This window comes from Ambystoma mexicanum, chromosome 9 (genome assembly GCF_040938575.1).
Source record: "Ambystoma mexicanum isolate Mex_15411 chromosome 9, UKY_AmexF1_1, whole genome shotgun sequence".
NCBI classification, from domain to species: Eukaryota; Metazoa; Chordata; class Amphibia; order Caudata; family Ambystomatidae; genus Ambystoma; species Ambystoma mexicanum.
Genome location: NC_090931.1, coordinates 1,004,612,959 through 1,004,630,259, shown reverse-complemented (window position 1 = coordinate 1,004,630,259; position 17,301 = coordinate 1,004,612,959). Strand labels below are relative to the sequence as shown.

The 17,301-nt window shown below is 45.9% G+C and overlaps 1 protein-coding gene across 2 annotated transcripts in view; it reads left to right on the top strand.

The window, feature by feature from the left end:
* NOSTRIN (nitric oxide synthase trafficking) overlaps positions 1 to 17,301 on the top strand; it is a 771,458-nt gene that overhangs the window by 639,119 nt on the left and 115,038 nt on the right. Inside the window, exons 15-16 of one of the 2 annotated variants that reach the window (XM_069616257.1) lie at positions 512 to 559; positions 1,894 to 1,941. The exons of the other annotated variant lie outside the window; for it this stretch is intronic. Coding sequence (XP_069472358.1) covers positions 512 to 559; positions 1,894 to 1,941 — 96 coding nt within the window. The remainder of the gene's footprint in view (positions 1 to 511; positions 560 to 1,893; positions 1,942 to 17,301) is intronic. 2 annotated transcript variants of the gene reach the window in all.

The following is a 17,301-nucleotide window of genomic DNA, read 5'->3' as shown; positions in this document are numbered from 1 at the left end:
AGCATTGTTGAAAAATGGGAAACCCATGGTTGGAAAATAAGGGAGAAGTCGTTACTTGTTTTCCCGAATGCAGGTTGTGAACTCTGTGCTGCCTGGTTTATACAAAGCAATTACAATGCCCTGCAAACATATCATACCCTATGCAACTTCTGTGTCTCAGTTACATGATACTTCCTGAGGAAACGTGGGTTACCCGTCCATAACATATCAGTAGAAAAGGCAGGCGGGCTCTTCGCATGTCTCCATCACTGGGGTGATGTCATACATCACTAATAGCACAATGTATAACATTTAAAATCTATGATTTGTACACTTTTTCGTTTGTAGTCTCAATCAAAACATAGCAACAAGGTGTATGCCAGTGTATATGAGATACTGTTGATAGCATCGTTCAATTTAAAAAATGATCAGAGAAATGTATATTTGATTTCTAAAAAAGGATGCCTTGTTCACCCAGTTGCTAGGACACTGTGCCAATTATTCACTCACTCGGAATCCCTTTTATTTGCAGGTGTTTATGAAGCTATTTCCATGTCTGGTGGAATATTGGATTCAATAGGTATGTTATGCAATAGGTGTTTTGCATTAAGCTAATAAGATCTTTAAAATAATCCTAAAGTAAAAGAGAAAACATTACAAAATGCATGGAAGGTTAAAGCTACAGCTCTCATTTGATAGACACAGAGCCAATGATGCTATCGTGGGCATATTGCATAAAAGAGTGGTGTGTGTGCATGACGAGAAGATTTTGAAATATCCATGCAGACCCTTCTGAAATATTAAATCCATCCGATTTTGATTGTCTAGGCTTTCATTCCTAGAGTGGGGATTCCAGATCCCAATGGGGGACTCACAAATTCCCATGCATGCACCCCCATTACAGAACATAGCCTGCAGAAAGCTCCAGCTCTTGGGAAGAGTGTGGTATTCGTAGACCACCAACATCGGGATTACAGTTTGTGTGACCACTCCCCGATACACAGGAGTCCATTCATTGGAGATAGGCTTCTCTTTGGTCTTTCCATGACCTCCACAGGAAGTGGGGGCACTCACTGAGGTGGCAGGTAGCACTGCACTCCGCTAAGCATAGGACAGAATTGCTATAGAAGAAATACTAAACATATGGACAGAACCACACTATTCGTGCCCATGGTAGCATCCACCTCAGCCAGCATTTGAGGGGCCAAGGAGAATTTTTCCCAAAAGACAGGACACTCTGCTGGTGATCACTGACAGTGGCAACACGACGCCCTTTTTTCAGTGTGTTCTGCATGCGGGAAAGTCCATGCCATACGCATTTAGCATGCAACTGCGCAGATATGTAAGGTGATCTGTATGTTATTTCACTTCCACGTGCTGTCTGAGTACGGGTGTATAACCTTTCACTGCACTCAATGTAGAAACCCACCACAGAGACCTTCCCTGATAAACTACCGTATCTGTACATGTCTGCTCATATTTTACAGAATGGTAGCCAACATTGTTTCAGTATATTTCACACCTTTGACTCCTACCTAAGATTAAGCAAAGGTTGTACTAACACCTTCCTTTAGAAAAATGAAAGTGTGTGCTATTAGTGGCTGAATAAAAGACATGCTGCTATGTTGCAGAGACTGTTCACACCAGTGAGCTCCAATGTATTCTTGTGGCGCCTGGAAACGCCTGTGTATAGGCGCCATACACAAGTCCAGTATATAAAATAAATAAATCGCCCCTACCGATGGGCATCGCTCTGTTGCTTCCTAAACCTTGTTTTGGGATCAGAAAGTACCCCCAAAACAATAACACGTGCAATCAAACGCGGACTTGGTAACTCTCTCATTTACATTCGTGGTATCCGAAAGGGCCCAAAAGCAGCAGAATGCTGAACATGTCTCCTACTTTATTCCACAGCTGTTCCAGAAACCACCAAGCAATCTGAGGAAATGTCAGACAATTCAGGTGAGTAATGCAGCCTGCCTTATATTAAAAAAGCCTCACTCATTGTCATAATTACACAGTTGTTTACACGTTGAAAAACTAAAACCAATGTATAACAAGCTTAATTTGTAGATGCTTTTTATCGTCAGAAGTCTACAAGGAGCGACTACATATATGTCCAAAGATTTTCAAATGTAAAGGCTGATTAAAGATCCTGATTCACACGCACGAATATGACATAGAATCAAAGAACAGACGTTTCCTCAGTGTCATGTATGATTGTACTATGTCTGCTTAGCGTGAGCAGCGCATCCCACGATTACAGACTGTTCTCTGGTATCAAGCTCGATAAAAAAGAGTAGTTCATTATTTAATATAATATTAAGTATTAGCATCATGTTAAGAGGCACACTAGTAGAAGATAACAGAGATGTTCAGACTAAACACACAGTCTCCTTGGAAAGACCTGGAATTGGGCCTTCACTATGGCACATCTTTCCTCTGAGACCTCACACACCGCACAGGTGTTCACAATATACATGTTTCTGGTGCAACTGGATCATGGCCACGATTCTCGAAATTGAACAACTCTGTCTTTTTAAAATCTGCTGCGATTTTTCTGTCTCAGGAAACATTTTTCTTCTCTTTTAACTATCCAATCACAACTATTTTAAAATGAATGAATCCCTATAACAACAAGGCTCATCTCTTAGGCAATCTCTGCCTCTCCAACTCTGACTTGATGTCAACCAGCTGAAATGCAGTAGAGCCCTAATGATGCACCTGTACTAACTGTCTGACATTCGAGTCCCCACTTCATCCCATTCCCCAGAGCTTTGAATTATCCCCCTCTTATCAATGGGGCCTACTGGTGTCACATCTTCAGAGCACAATATGGTCCGATCTACAAAACTAGGACATTACAAATATACGTTTAATTTCGCCAACAATTTGCAATCAAGCGCCTCGATGCGACACATCGTGGCCCGATTTATTTTCAGTATCGACCTGTCCAGATACGTCCATTCTTTTAGTTAAGATTTCCCGATTGACTGAAGGAGGGCAACAACAGACATTAGTGGTTGACAAAGCACAGGCCCCAATCATATGTAAAAGTCTGCCAAGGCTCTAGGTAGTGCACGCTATCTCTCCTCTCAGCATCAGCTCATCCAGTAAACTCCAAGGAGAAGTGCGTACTTGTGGTTGTGCATGCCACGCCATCACCCTCTTGCCCCTAATATTCTAATCATTGAGAATTAGGGCCTGGAGTCATTTGTGGAAGTTTTACCGCCATTTCTTCTGGGAAAAGAGCTTCGCAAATTCGCTTCTACCCTCGTGTTTCATCTGCTCAAACAACATGTTTCTTTTACTAGAGTAAGAGCAGCAGAGGACATCTGTTTGTGTGTCTCTGATTGCTTCTACTTATGTTTAATCTTCTCTGTATGTTTAGAATGGGTGAAGTAATCTTGCCGCCTGTCAGAAGAAACTTTATAGTATTTGGAATTCAGAATTGTAGGAAGATCTGCAACTCCCAGCAACTAAGGACCTTGTTATCAAGTCCATATCTCTGCATACAGATGAGGTCTATTCAGAAAATGTGCAAATTCTCACACCAAACAGGTGTGCCATTATTTGTCCACTCCTTTGACCCCCACTGTCACAGTCTATGGATTGTGAAATCCATGTACCATGCAACGGCTTCATGTATTCTGACTTTCAGCGCATGTTCTCGCCTGCGATCATCACATGGGTATTGAACTGCAGCCTGCCACCCCATTCTGCGCGCGGGCCACCTGCTCCTAAAACCATAGAGCCCCACAAAGGAGGGTGGGCAGGGGTGAGAGGCTGGTTAGTGTGAGGAAATGGACAGATGCACCTGCGGTGTATGTCACCCAACACTTTCCAAATCAACATTAATGAACCACAGAGAAAGCCTTGTGAGCTCCTCAAAGCCAAAACTCTCCGAAGGACCACACTTTTCACAGTGGAGTGGCGTCCATTGTGAACCATGCTAGGGTCAACCCCGTACCAAGAATAAACTACACAGGGGAAATATTACACAAGGTGAAATCTCTGGCAGATCCTCCTGCACTTTGCAATTGCTTGACTCACCTCATAGAGAACAAGTTGGATGCAGAGAGCTGGTGTTCTTGCATTGATACAGGTGGGGGTGTCAGGCAGTCTTATGAGAAAGGAAGCTTGGCAGGATCATTTTCAGAATGGTAACGGATGTTCAAAAACATGTGTTAAAGGTGTAAAGCTCATGCTTTTATGCCTTATCTACCACTCCGAGGAATCTCAATGATTGGACAGATGGATTAGTGCCATGCAAAGAAATTGTCAAATACAAAAATGCATTTACACCAGCATCTGATTTTGATTCTGGCAGAATTGCATTGAATTTCTGAGGAATCTGCTAGCTTTTAACACCCCCTGAAAGCTGGCAGATTCCATAGGAATCCTTGTAAATAACTCCCACCATGCATGTACATGGAGGGAGGCATGTACGATTATTTTGAATGTGAAATAAAAACAATCCCCGAAAAACAAGGGCATTTGGATTTCTGTATATTGTTTGAACATTGTAGTCCAAACAAGGACACAAACTTGTGCTCATCTCTGCGCAATTAGCACGTTTTACAAAATGCAGCTCTCGAAGTGAGCGGGTACAGCCGGGATCGGTGTTCCATTACTTACATGTTTTTCTGTTTACCATTCCTCTACTTTTTATGACCTTCGCAACGTTGATATTGGATTTAAGGACGTAAATCTGTTGTGTACCAAAGAAGGTATACTTCTCAAGATCGAGCGGCAGCGAAGGTAGAGGGCACAAGACAAAGACTCCTAGAATCTTTACAAAACATTCACATTTCTGAAGCCACTGCGCCAAATAGGTCTCGGCTTGGTGTGTGAAATGGCTCACCCCTTGGGGAATGAGAGAAGGAAGGTGGTAAAAATACTTTACTAAATGTTTATGTGTGTTGTATACCACGACTGTGTGAAACCAAGCTTCACTTTCTTTAGGGGATGCTTAGAATGTTGAAGGGGAATGAACAATGGACAGGCCCCCTGTTCAAGCACAGTGTACTGGACGGAGAACAGAAAAAGAAAAAACAAAGACCGATTGAAAAATAACAGTTGTCGCCAAGGTGATAAAGAATGAGCAGAGTTACCCTGGGCCATTTGGGCTAGACCCAGTAGGACCACCTATGCCCCCTCCCTGCCATGCGTAAGTCAGGGTTCTTTGAGAAGACGGGAACTGCATTGTGGAGGCTGGGCTGTGTTAAGGTGGTGGCCCAAAAAACAGGCAGCGGTTTGTGGCCTGCAAAGGCATACAGGGCCACCCAGGGGCCATACTGGGCAGTCTGTAGTTGATCAAAGGTCTGGGCGACGTTTGATGTGGTGGCCCTGGTAAAGATGGCAGCTTAGTCCGGGCCATATAGAACAGGATCAGGGGGGCATGGCCTGGGAATCATGAATCTTGTCCAGGTGCCAGACCCGTTGGGACAGAGAAGACCAAAGCCCTGGGCCACAAAGGCAGAGTGGTCAGGGTAAAGAGGCCAGTGTATTATTCTCTCTGGAGCAATGAGGTGAGTCTGCATCGGAGTGCAAACAGGGAAATGGGATCCTCCATGGCCACACAGGCACAGAGCAAAGAGTGGGTGGTCCCCACCTCTAGCTCGAGAAGGAGTGGGTTAAGGTGGTCCTGCCAAATGAGTTACTGTGTTTGACCACCTGTCAATGGGGTTTGTTAAGTGACTTCAATTCAGCACTCCAACTAAGTCAATGCCTAGTCTGGGATGCCCAAGGGAAGCCCTTATTTATATATTTTTATGACAAGTTCATAGATCTGGATGATAAACCCTTGTATAACGCCCCTCTCTTTGAATCCCCCTGACCTCACTGAGCCAAGGAGTAGGTTTGTTTTGCAAATTAAAAGATTTATTTGAAAAATTAAACAATATATACATATCACACTTTTATAAATAAATTAATATTTGATAGCACACTTATGAATATGACAGTGATCAACAATGGATAATATTACACTGGCACAATTTTATTTAATCACTTAGGAGTTGGTATAGAAAGGATAAGGTAGCTGAGAATCCTTTATGGTTTCAAGGAAATGCAATGATGGAAAAGAATGCAGCACAGAAATAAACTGATATGGTTTCAACAAGAGATAATATAATCACTTTTCCCCTTGTGGCAATTCACTCCCCCCCTATGCAATATAAAGAGATGGAAGGGGAGCACACAATTTCCAGGAATATAATCAAATGCAATACCAATTCAGTTCCCCCCTGCAAGCTTTTTAATGTGATTTGCAATGAAGTGAAAATATGCTAAAAATGATTTTAATTCCTTATAGGAGATTCAGGGTGGGTGACAACTACTTTCAATTAGTTCAGGTCAACACTAGCAATGATTCATGAGGGATTATTAGGTTGAAAACGAATTTCAGCAATGGAAGCAAAAGACTGCTATTTTTGACAGGTGAAGAAGTTTGAGTCAAATTGCAAATCGCGGCACTTTTTTCGAGTGCGTTGATCGCGATTACGGAAAGACTATAAGGAGCAGACAGCTGGAAAGCTTAGATTCTTAGCTTTAAGATGACAGTTGAATCTCGTTCCTAGCACGTATGGTTCAAAAGATACGGACAAATTAGTGGAGGTAGATTCTCAAAATTAAAGTGAAGCTCAGAATGACAAATGACACTTTCACAGGTTTGAAATCACAGAATGGACACACGATTTCTATGCAGATCTAAATAGGTGGAAATGGTTTGAATTTGATTATTTTAAACTAAGAGATTGGTTCTGCACAGCTCTGGCTGGATACTCACTCCTAATTTTGGAAGGAGAGGGCCTTGTCACAGATCTGGTCAACAGGTTTAGCTGCGGTTCTCTCTGCTCTGCTGGTCTGGATCTCTGGTTCTGGCAAAAGTTCTTGGCACTGCACAGCGGTCTGGTCTGGGTCTGGTCTGCGGTTGGGATACAGCTCTGCTTTCTGGGTCTGGTACTGGCACCGCGGTCTGGTCTGGGTCTCAAGTTCTAGCCAGAAGCGAACAGCACAGCCCGGCTGTTGACTTGTTTGGTTAGGTGGCTGGATTCTGAGGCCTGCTGAGAAGGATTCAGCTTTTGGACTAGGCCTCTCTGCTGCAAGTTCTGAAGTCTGGATTTTAAGTTCTGGTTCTGGAATCTCCTGGCAAAGCGCTTTGCAAGAAATCAGTTTGAAGTGGAAAGTGCATGTCTCCTTGGGTCTCAGTGGCTCTTTTTATGTCTTTTGAAAATGGCGGTGTGCGTGGGCATAACTAAGCCTGCCCCTCACAACTTATTATTGGCCAAGTTCTCCTCTCTCCCTTGATTGGGGGAAGGAAATGGAGTGTCATCGTAATGAGGTATGTTTATGGGTCAGAGAATCCTCCCCTTGTCACTTTCCACACAAATATATTTTTGATCCAAATGCATATTTATCTATGTACAATTTTTCTAATGTTATATGTCCAGTTAATATATTTTCTGTAGCACCAAACCATCCGATCCCTGTCTTTGTAAGATGTTGTGTTCACTTCTGACAGAATTCTGCCCTTTTCATCCAGAACACAACCTCTAAACTTTGCCAGAATTTACACAAATGTGCGCAAGGAATATGGGCATCAGATGATGAAGTGTCAGATTTTTAACATACATACATTTGGATTAATACCCTATGTTCCGCTACTACCGCCCAGAATATACCACAGAGTCCTAACACCTCTTAAAATGTGCACAGAAAAATCACAGGAATAATGATATTATTGATATAATTTTTGACGATTATGTACTATGAATTATCCATCTTTCTAAAATTATGCTCTGGCCCAGATGGGTGTAGTTTAGGTCCCAAAGCACCTGGGGAATTCCTTGTTCGTCCCCGCCTCCAAGCTCAGCTGGCTCACAGAGGCAGCACCCCTCCCATTTCCTTCCGGGAGGAAGCCATTTACGACCCCCTGATTTAACATTTGCCTCAGCCAAGGAAAGTTCATTGTTCTGTTTCCTGCAGTCCCAGGTACTCCTCCCCTGATTCAATCAGAGAGGTGTGATCTCCTTTTGGTGGGGGCAGCAGAATGCAGCCAGGCCTGTGAATGCAGTTGCTGGGCAAGTTTCAACTCCTGTCGGGGTAGTTGCCCGGCAGAATTCAGTCCCTTTAAGCCAGGCTTCAGCCAAAGGTCACTTTTGTTTCCATTTTTCTTCATTTAAATCAAACTTACAATTTTGACACATGCAGCTAGAACGCTGATTCTAAGTTCAAAACCATGACATTTAAGCAGTTGCAACCTATGTGACACTCAAAAGTAGGTCACTCATTTATTTTAAACATTTCGATTTTAGTGGCTTTAAGTCCAATTTCACTTAAGCTGCTGACATCCACATCTCAGCCAGTTTTGTTATGCACATTATTTTAGGCTCTTCATCTTTCCAGATTTTGTATGCACACAAGACTTCATTCTGCCAGATGTCTGCTGGTGTTCAGTAAGATTTTTTAATATCTTGCGATGTTTGAAATAGGCATTTTAAGCTTGCATTCAGAGAAACAAAGGTGATTTCAAAGCGCTTTTTGATCTAACAGGCACTGCTGTTTTTCCTTTGGCACCACGTTTCACTCATGGCGCTTCTGGCCCATCATGCTCGCACTGGTGGGTGGCGGGTCAGGCGACCATTTTGGTGTGCGCAAAAACTGCACGGTTTTCATGGATTCTGGCACAAATGTGGGCTTTTCGGCCATCTTGGATTTTCTAAGTCCACAGCACCAAATGTTGCAGCATAATAACTTGAACGTGGGTCGATACACCTGACAAGCCCCCCCGCCCGACTGCACTTTGATTTCGAGTCGAAGGGGAGTCGGGTGCAAAGGATGTTTTGACCCACGCGCTGGGATGTCCGCATCATCTCCTTCCAATTCCGCAGATGGCACAGTTCAGCATCTTTTCCTCCATCGAGGTGGATGGATCGGTTCTCCTCGCCGGTCCTGATGGGAGTTTCGGGCGGTACCCCGGGCCCATTGGATCTTTGCTCCCGGTCCCCGGGTCGTCCTTCTTGGGCAGTCTCCATGGTTTATCTCTCTTTCTTCTCACCTAGGATGACAAAGCAAAAGCGGCAGAAACATATTCGTAGACATTTCACCACCACTATTAATGGTGGGGCGAACATATACATTTTATACATCGGGAGACATTTGGATTCCAGAATCATAGAATTGTATAGGCTATATGTGGAATATTTTAGGTTTGGACTTGTATTGCTCTGGAGCGGCCCCCTCTGGGATTGCAGAGGACTCCTCCAGTTGCTGCAGAGTGTGCCTGGGATGGCAACACTTTAGCTGATTTATATGGACCCACTTGTCTTCCCCTTCCGCCAAACTACCCTTGGGGATGCGGATCTTGTAGGCGACTGGGGAGATCTTGTCTACAATTTCAAAAGGTCCCTTCCATGTAGGCAGAAATTTCCCCTGTTTGGCCTGGTTCCTTTGCAAATTGTATAGAAAAACCCGCCCCCCTACATTGTATTCTTTCCTAGTAGTCTTCAAATCATAGTGAGTCTTCATGCTATCGGCTGATCTTTCTAGGTTTCGCTGAGCATAGGCAAAAGCATGTTGGAGGTGTTTCCTTAAATTTTCAACATACTCATGCGTTGTGGAGGCATTGATCAAGGTTTGCTCTTGGGTCCTGTAGAGCAAATGCTGGGGAAGCACCATCCTGCATCCAGTCATCAGCTCAAACGGTGACATTTTAGCAGATGAAGGGGTAGATCTGATGGCCATTAGGACCAGAGGTAATCGGATATCCCAACTTGGCCCAGAATCTGCCACAAACTTCTTTAATATGCTCACAATGGTTCGGTTGTAACGTTATACTGCCCCCAGAAGAAGGTGGTCGGTAAGCAAAGTGTAGCTTCCTTTTAACCCCCAGTATCTCCCACATCTTAGTCATTACTTCGCTGGTAAAATGGCTACCTCTGTCTGACTCAATCCTTTGGGGTAGACCAAAACGCGAAAAGATGTGGTTGATCATCAGGGCAGTTGCTGTTTCTGCCTTGCAGTTTGGGGCCCGGAGTCATTCCACCCATTTAGTAAATAAGCATGTCAACGTCAACATGTACTTATTTCCCCTAGAAGAGCGAATCACAGGGCCTATGAAGTCGACTTGCAAATCTGAACATGGCAGTGTCATCCCCCTCTTTTGGAGAGGCGCACAGTGTGTGAGGGATGTTGGCTGAAATTGTGCACACACAAGACACCCCTTCAAGTATTGGTCGAGGTCCTGCCCCATGTGTGGCCAGTATGCAACCTCTCTTAAGATCTCAAGTGTTGTGTGGAACCCCCTATGACCGGCTGTGGCCGCATCATGGGCGTGACTTAACATCAGGCTTCGGAATGAGGTAGGAACCACCCACTGATCATGGCCAGCTTGGGATTTCCTTACCGACAAACCGTCTTGGTTTCGGAACATTTTTGGACATTTCATCAACACTCTAAGGTCCTCCTTCCCAATGTAATTGGTATCCGTCAGGGGAAAGTTCTCAGGGTCCTCAATGTGTTATTAAAACATACCAATTATCGGATCCCCCTTCTGAGCCATTATCAAATCAGCATCTGGGGACCCCTTACACCATGGTGCTGTTGAAAGATCATTGTGAGCATTTGTCTGGGAACTAGTGATAGCAGTGACCTGGATTTCCCCCAACAGGGACTCAATCTCTATTAGATCCCCTTGGATGGCCCCTGTTTTGGCCAGCTGATAAGCTAAGTCATTTCCAGTTTTGTCTGGTCCCTCTACTTTGGAATGACCCTTGATCTTCTTCCAGTAGATGGTCATCCTGTTCGAGGTGACCAGATTATCAATGTTTTGGATTAACTTCCCATGTTTCAAGGGTTTGTTATTAGCACATAACATGCCTCAGGTTTTCCAATTAACCAGGTGCTCCACGAACCCGTTCCGTGCATAGTCCGAATCTGTGATTATGACCAGTTTGTGAAGTTGATGTTGGGCAGCAGTGAGGATGGCTTGATACACAGCCATCAACTCTGCCACCTGACTACTTCCGGGACCAATCTTGTATCCTGCGGAGGGTTCTGGGGAATCATTCACCCATGTATTCCCTACACCGGCCACAGGTTCTTCTTCCCCGTTGTTGTCAACATGGTAAGAGCATCCATCCACATAGACAGTGGACATTCCCTCACACTTGTCTTCTTCAAAGACTTTGTGTGGGGAATTAAGGTATGCCTCCATGTTGTCCTTGATTTTTAGACTTTTGTCCTCGAGACAGTTTTCTCTGACACAATCATGCAAGTCGGCCAGACCTTGCGCGATGGGACTCTTCTTGTTTTGGCCATATCTGACCTCCCCAGGAAAGCCTTGCATTGACAGAATCCAGGAAGTAATTCGGGAATTACTCACATTTCCGGCCCGGATTCTGTCACTTTGGAGATATTGCAGAGGCTGGTGTGGAGTCTCCACTATGATGTGTTCCCACTGGATAAACGAGCGGTAATTCTTCAATGCCCGCACCGTTGCCAGGAGTGCCTTCTCACAATCGTTGAATTTTTCCTCCACAGAGGATAAAGTTTTGCTCGCATAGGAGATTACTTTATTGACCTTGTCATGCTTATGATATAATACTGCAGTCCAGCATGTATTAGAGAACCCTGTCTCCAAGAAAAACTCCTTGTTTCTGACAGGGTAAGCTAGGCAGGGCGCTTGTGAGAGGCTTCATTTGAGCTGTCTTACTGCCACGGATTGTTCTGGACCCCATTCCCACTTGACCCCCCCCTTCAAGAGATGAATCAGGGGTCTAGTGATCTCTGCTTAGCCCTCAATGAACTTTCTGCTGTAATTAGTCAGTCCAAGGAGGCTCCTTAGTTCCCGCATAGTTGTGGGGTCTTTCAGTTGCTGAAGTGTTTCCACTTTCTTTTCCTGGGGACAGAGACCCTGAGGAGTAATCTCATGCCCCAAGAAATTAACACGGGTTCTACACCACTGTGCTTTCTGAAAGGAAAGTTTTGCTCTGGTGGCTTCCAACTGTGTCAGAACATAACGGATCTGCGCTATATGTTCCGCCACAGATGAACTTTTGATGAGGACATCATCTACATAAGCCAGGTTACCCCTCGCACCCAGGTCGGACATGGCCTTATGCAGGAAAATGTTGAATTAATTGCCGGAGTTGAGGTATACGAAGGGAGTCCCGGTCCATGTGTACTGCTGGCCCCCAAAGGTAAAAGGCAGTTTGTATTGGTCCTCCCTACTGACAGGCACAGTCCAGCATCCATTGGTCAGGTCTATTGCAGTAAATACCTGTGACCCCTGGATCTGGGCCAGCCCTTGATCAATGTAGGGAAGAGGCCATCGAGAAGTATGGACCCATTTGTTGAGCTCCCTAAGGTTGGCGCAGAGTCTCCACTGGCCGTTTGGCTTCAATATTCCCAGCACCGGATTATTGAAGGTGCTGTGTACTGGACGGATTATTCCCCGGGACTCAAGGTTCTTAATTATTTCAGTAAGGGACTCCATGGATGCGAGAGGCAAGCGATATTGCGTCACAAACACTGGAGTCATGCCAGGTTCCGTGGGAATTGTTGTTGTGTGGATGTCGGTGCGACCACAGTCATGTGAGTCTACCGCAAAGAGATCTTGGAAATCCAAGAAAACTTGTTTCAACTTTTGCTTCTGTTCCAGAGTCACACAGGCATCAGCTAGGTTGACTCTCTCTTCCACCATCTGCCTGAAGCCTGGAAAGACTTCTGGTTTTGCTATCTCAGCAGCCTCCTCCAGCTGGGTGGAGAAGTCCCTGGTCAGAGTGCTGATTTGGACTGGAGGCTTCAGGTGGGAAAGGCCGCCCTCATGGACCTGGAAAATCACCTCATCCCTTCTGAAGTCACAAGTCACATCTTCCTTACCCTAATTGCAGGAAGTGTACACCAGGATGCTCCCCCCATGCCGGGTAAAGATCCTGTCTGGTGTTGTATTGTTATCACTGTCACTGTCAAAACAGTCCTTGGGGATTTGTCCTAACAGTTCATTTCCTAAATCAATGGAGAAATGTTGGTCATCAACCGCCATTCCAATAATAGTGCCTGCGGCTAGAGTAATACTCTTTAAGTCGCTGTTATCCACCTCTATTGGAATGGTGCCATGTTCTATGTTGACTAGTGGTGTTGGGTTTACCCCCAACCCTTGCTGTTGGAGAGAAGCATTTAGATGAAATCTGAATTTCAACTGCATAAGGCAGCAATTGAGATGACCTAAATACTTTTTCTGGATCATCAAAGCCCATGAGATTATCTGCTAATCGGGACCAAGCTTTGAAGTTAATTAGGCCCAAACTAATGGCAAAGCGATTGAGAATGTCACTGCTAAGCAAAAGGCGGCAGTGACATCTCGCACAACCCAACAATTATGGACTATGCTCTTGTTGCCAATGGAGATTTTGAGATGTTTGGAATTGGGTGTTTCCAGATCCATTTCCCATTTATCTATCAGTTTGAATGTAGGAATGGCTGGATCTTTTGGGAGTTGGCGGAACATGGCTTCGCTGATGAAGCTCTTACCGTTGTTCACACACACTCGGGCGAGAACATAGTCCTTCCCATCATTTAACTGAACAGGGATGAACAACTGCTCTCCAATTTGCTGAATATCAGCCAGGCTCTGAGCTGATTTCACATCTTTCTGGACTATTGGAGAGGGAATGTCTGATTGTGGATTGGTAAAGAATTTCAGTGTTTCCTTCCAGTGTGGAATACCACCTTAAACTGGAAGGAAGGTTGATTTGCAGAAATAGAGAGGACCCCCCATCACCGGTCTGTTGTCCTACTGCTATTACTGTCACATCTGGAATTTGGTTGTTATGGAAGTGAAATTCTACTTGGTCAGATTTTTGTTCAAACATGTGGCAGGTGCTGTTTAAACTAACATGGTTGACACTCTGTTTTAATTTTATTGGTCGGCTAGTCTGGGTCCAGAGGACCTTGTTTACGCAATCTATTAGGGGTGACAACCTTCTCAGGAGGTCATTCCCTAGTAAAGAAGGGGTGCCCTCTGGAGTCACTACTATGACCAGGTGTTTCACCTTGTGTCGCCCAATTTTAATGTCCAAATCCGCAGTCCCCTCGATGGGAATTTCCTTCCCGTCAAAGTTCTGAAGTTGTCCAGGAAGAGAGGAATACGACAATTCTCCCCCCTTCCTGCATTTAGTTCATCAAAGGCTCTTTTGGACATAAGAGTAGCTTGGGGTCCAGTGTCCACCAGTGCCAAAATTTTACCCTGCCCCTGTACTTGTACTGGAGCATAGTATCTTCCCTCTTTCTCCTCAAGGGGGCAAGGATAATGCACATTTTTGGACAGCTGGTGGGCTAATTTTCTGGTTTTGGACATTGAAAGAGAAGAGATTTGGGCAGAATTCTGTGGAGAGTCTTGGGAATCTGCAAGAAAAAGTTGGCAACTGGAAATCAGAGATTATAGTTCCCCTGGATCCGGTTCTGGGCCGCCCCCCCCTTTTTGGAGGCAGTCACCAGAATGTGTTTGAACCAGTGGATTTTTTGTCTGTTGGTTCTGGGATGAGATGATGGGCGGCACTAGCTCAGTACCCACATCTACCCAGTCTGGATGTGAATCCCTAGGGACCCATTTTTCTTTGGGAGGAGTTCCCCCATCTCTGAAGGAGAAGATCCTTTTCCCAGGATCCTCTGAGGATCCCTCTCCCTCAAATTGGAAGATCTGTACCTCCTCCACAAAATGGGTCTGTTTGGGTCCTTTGTTTCTCCTACCTCCTCTCTGCTGCTTGGGTGGCAGACTTTCAGGGGTAGTAGATTTTGTTTCCGGTTCCTGGGTTTCCAGGGGCTGTTTACAAGCGGGGAAGGAAGCTTCCCCCAAGGCTTTACACCCCCCTTCCCCTTGTGCCACCTCCCTGGGAACTGGTGGGTTATCGGGGTGCTTTCCCCGTCATTGTTCTGGAGCACCAGGCCCAGAGTTTGGGGCATTCTGCGCCGGCATGCTCATCTGAAGGTTCTGTTGAGCCCTCAGCATGTGTCCCAGATCCCGTGCCATATTTTGCACCTGGCGCTCTAACTGTGAAACCCGCTCAGGCTGATACAGGGTTCGGTTTTCTCCTCTGGGCTGATCCCGGGAAGGGTTGCATCCCTTCTCTGGTAGTACCCCGGGTTGGGAAGATTTGGGTACCCCTCCACCCTTGGCCTCTCCCCTCCCAGATTAAGTGGTCTGGGCTCAGGGAATTGGGGTAAGAAGGATGGATGATTTTGGGGTTGTAAATTGGGCGGATACCTGGGAAAAAAGTTCTGCCCAGTATTTGGGGAATTCCTGCCCTTCTGTGGAAAGTTAGAAGGGGAGTTCCCTGGGTAAGGTGCTTGGCTGGACCCCCCCCCCTTGGGCCAGAGGAGTCCACACATACCCCAGGATGGGTTGGTTTCCCTTGTAACGGGGACTTACATAATCAGGGGAATGAGGGATCCCATTTGTGGGACTACCTCCTTGACTCCCTGTTTGTGACTGGCCCGAGAGCCTTCTGGGCTTAGAATTATTCAGTGCAGGCAGGTTTTTAGGCCCCCCCATCTCCAAATCCAAAATGGGGGCAACCTTTACCTCTGCCACCTTGGCAGCAGCCGGGGTGCTGGTCGGTTTGGGGCTTTTCTGAGCATTACTTTTATTTTCTATGGGCTTCTGCACCTCATAGATCCGGGTGGCCTGTTCAATGACCCAGTCTAGTGACCTTTTCTCATGAAAATCTCTCACTAGCAGGGTCATGATGTATTTGGGCAAGGCATGGAAAAAAAGTGTTAACAAATTCTTTGCTGTCCGTGCGCACCCTTCTGGTAGTCTGTGCAAAGGCACGCTTCAATTCCTGCACAAATTCTTGTGGGGCCTGATCCTCCCCACATTGCAAATTGTAGGCTGCCTTGTGAGCCTCTTGGGGATTTCTGTGAACAGAAAAATGTTTCAAGATGGCCGCCCTATATGTGGACCATCTTGAATGGTTTTGGTCCTCCAGCCCTGCAAAGAAACTGGAGTATTATGGGGAGAATGTCCATTTTACATACTGAGTGCAGCTCCTGCTGTCTTTCAAATGGAAAGTCTCCATCATTTGCTCGTAAAGCTCCAAGTGTTCCCAAACAGAATACTTGGCGTTCTTGTGATAAGGGTGATGACACTCCTTATTGTCTTAATCTGTTTTAAGGAGTCCTTAAGCAAGGCCCTTTTTGCCTTATTGGCCTTTTTGGTTCGGGTAACCCTGGTCCATTCATCCTCTGACTCAGAAGCACTGCTCCCAGAGGTGCCCGTCTGATCTTCCATGTTTTCCTGGATTCTGCAAGCCTGGGAACGGCTGGCAGAATGTGGGGACCTGGTCTCCTGTGTCCTGTGACGCTCAGAGGAGTCTTCAGATCCCTCCTTGCTGCCAGGATTTGATGAGTACCCCCCCACTGACCAAACTGGGCAGAGGCTTTTAGGATGCCCTTGTTGGGCCTACTCTCCTGGGGTTCCCAACTAAATTGCACTGTACTTAGGTGCCCATACCCGGATGCCCGCCCATCCATTCCTGGGTGGTACTGGCCTATGAGCCCCATACTTTTGGCTGGATAGTAATCTGCCATCCCTGTGGCCCTGTGCTCATGTGCACCAGGTGACATGGGGGTGGCAGAGTCCAGGGACTGGGAGAGGTGAAGGTTATGCTCAGGTGTTTCCCTTTCCCAGCGAACCTCATCTCTATCAGCCCCTGCTCCCTGTTGCCATGCAAGAGCCTGTGCTTTCAGTTCCTCAGGTAAGGCCTTACTAGACTCTGTCAGTCTCTCCTGCATGGCTACCTGTTGCTGGAGCCTATCATTGTGCTGACAGAGAGCCTCATTTTATCTCTGTGCCTCCTGGTTGGCCCTGGAGTACTGGGCAAGTCTTTGCTGCAGGAGGGTTACCTCCTGAGTCCCATCCCTACTGGCCTGTTCCTTTCTTGGCAGAGCATCTTCCACCCTCCTGGTGTGCTCTAACAAGTTCTGATGCTCTTTTTGGAGGCCATCCAGTCCCTGGAGGGCCAAGGGATTTTCTTCAATCATTCCTTTTAAATGGCAGACTTCCTGGCCTAAGGTGTCCCTTTCCTGACTAAGAGCCTGCATCTGTGCCACCAGGTCGTCCCTATGCCTTTTAAGGGCACCAGCTTTCTGGCGCTCTTCCTCAAATTCTGTCTGGGTATCCAGATCTTTCAGAATCAGTTTGTTGCCCTCTGCCTTCTCCCTATCTAGGTGGCTTTGCAGGGTGACTACCTGCTCTGCGCATGCCCTATTGAAGTCCAGTTGTTGCTCCAGCTTTTTCTGGCTCTGTAGTAGGGCGTC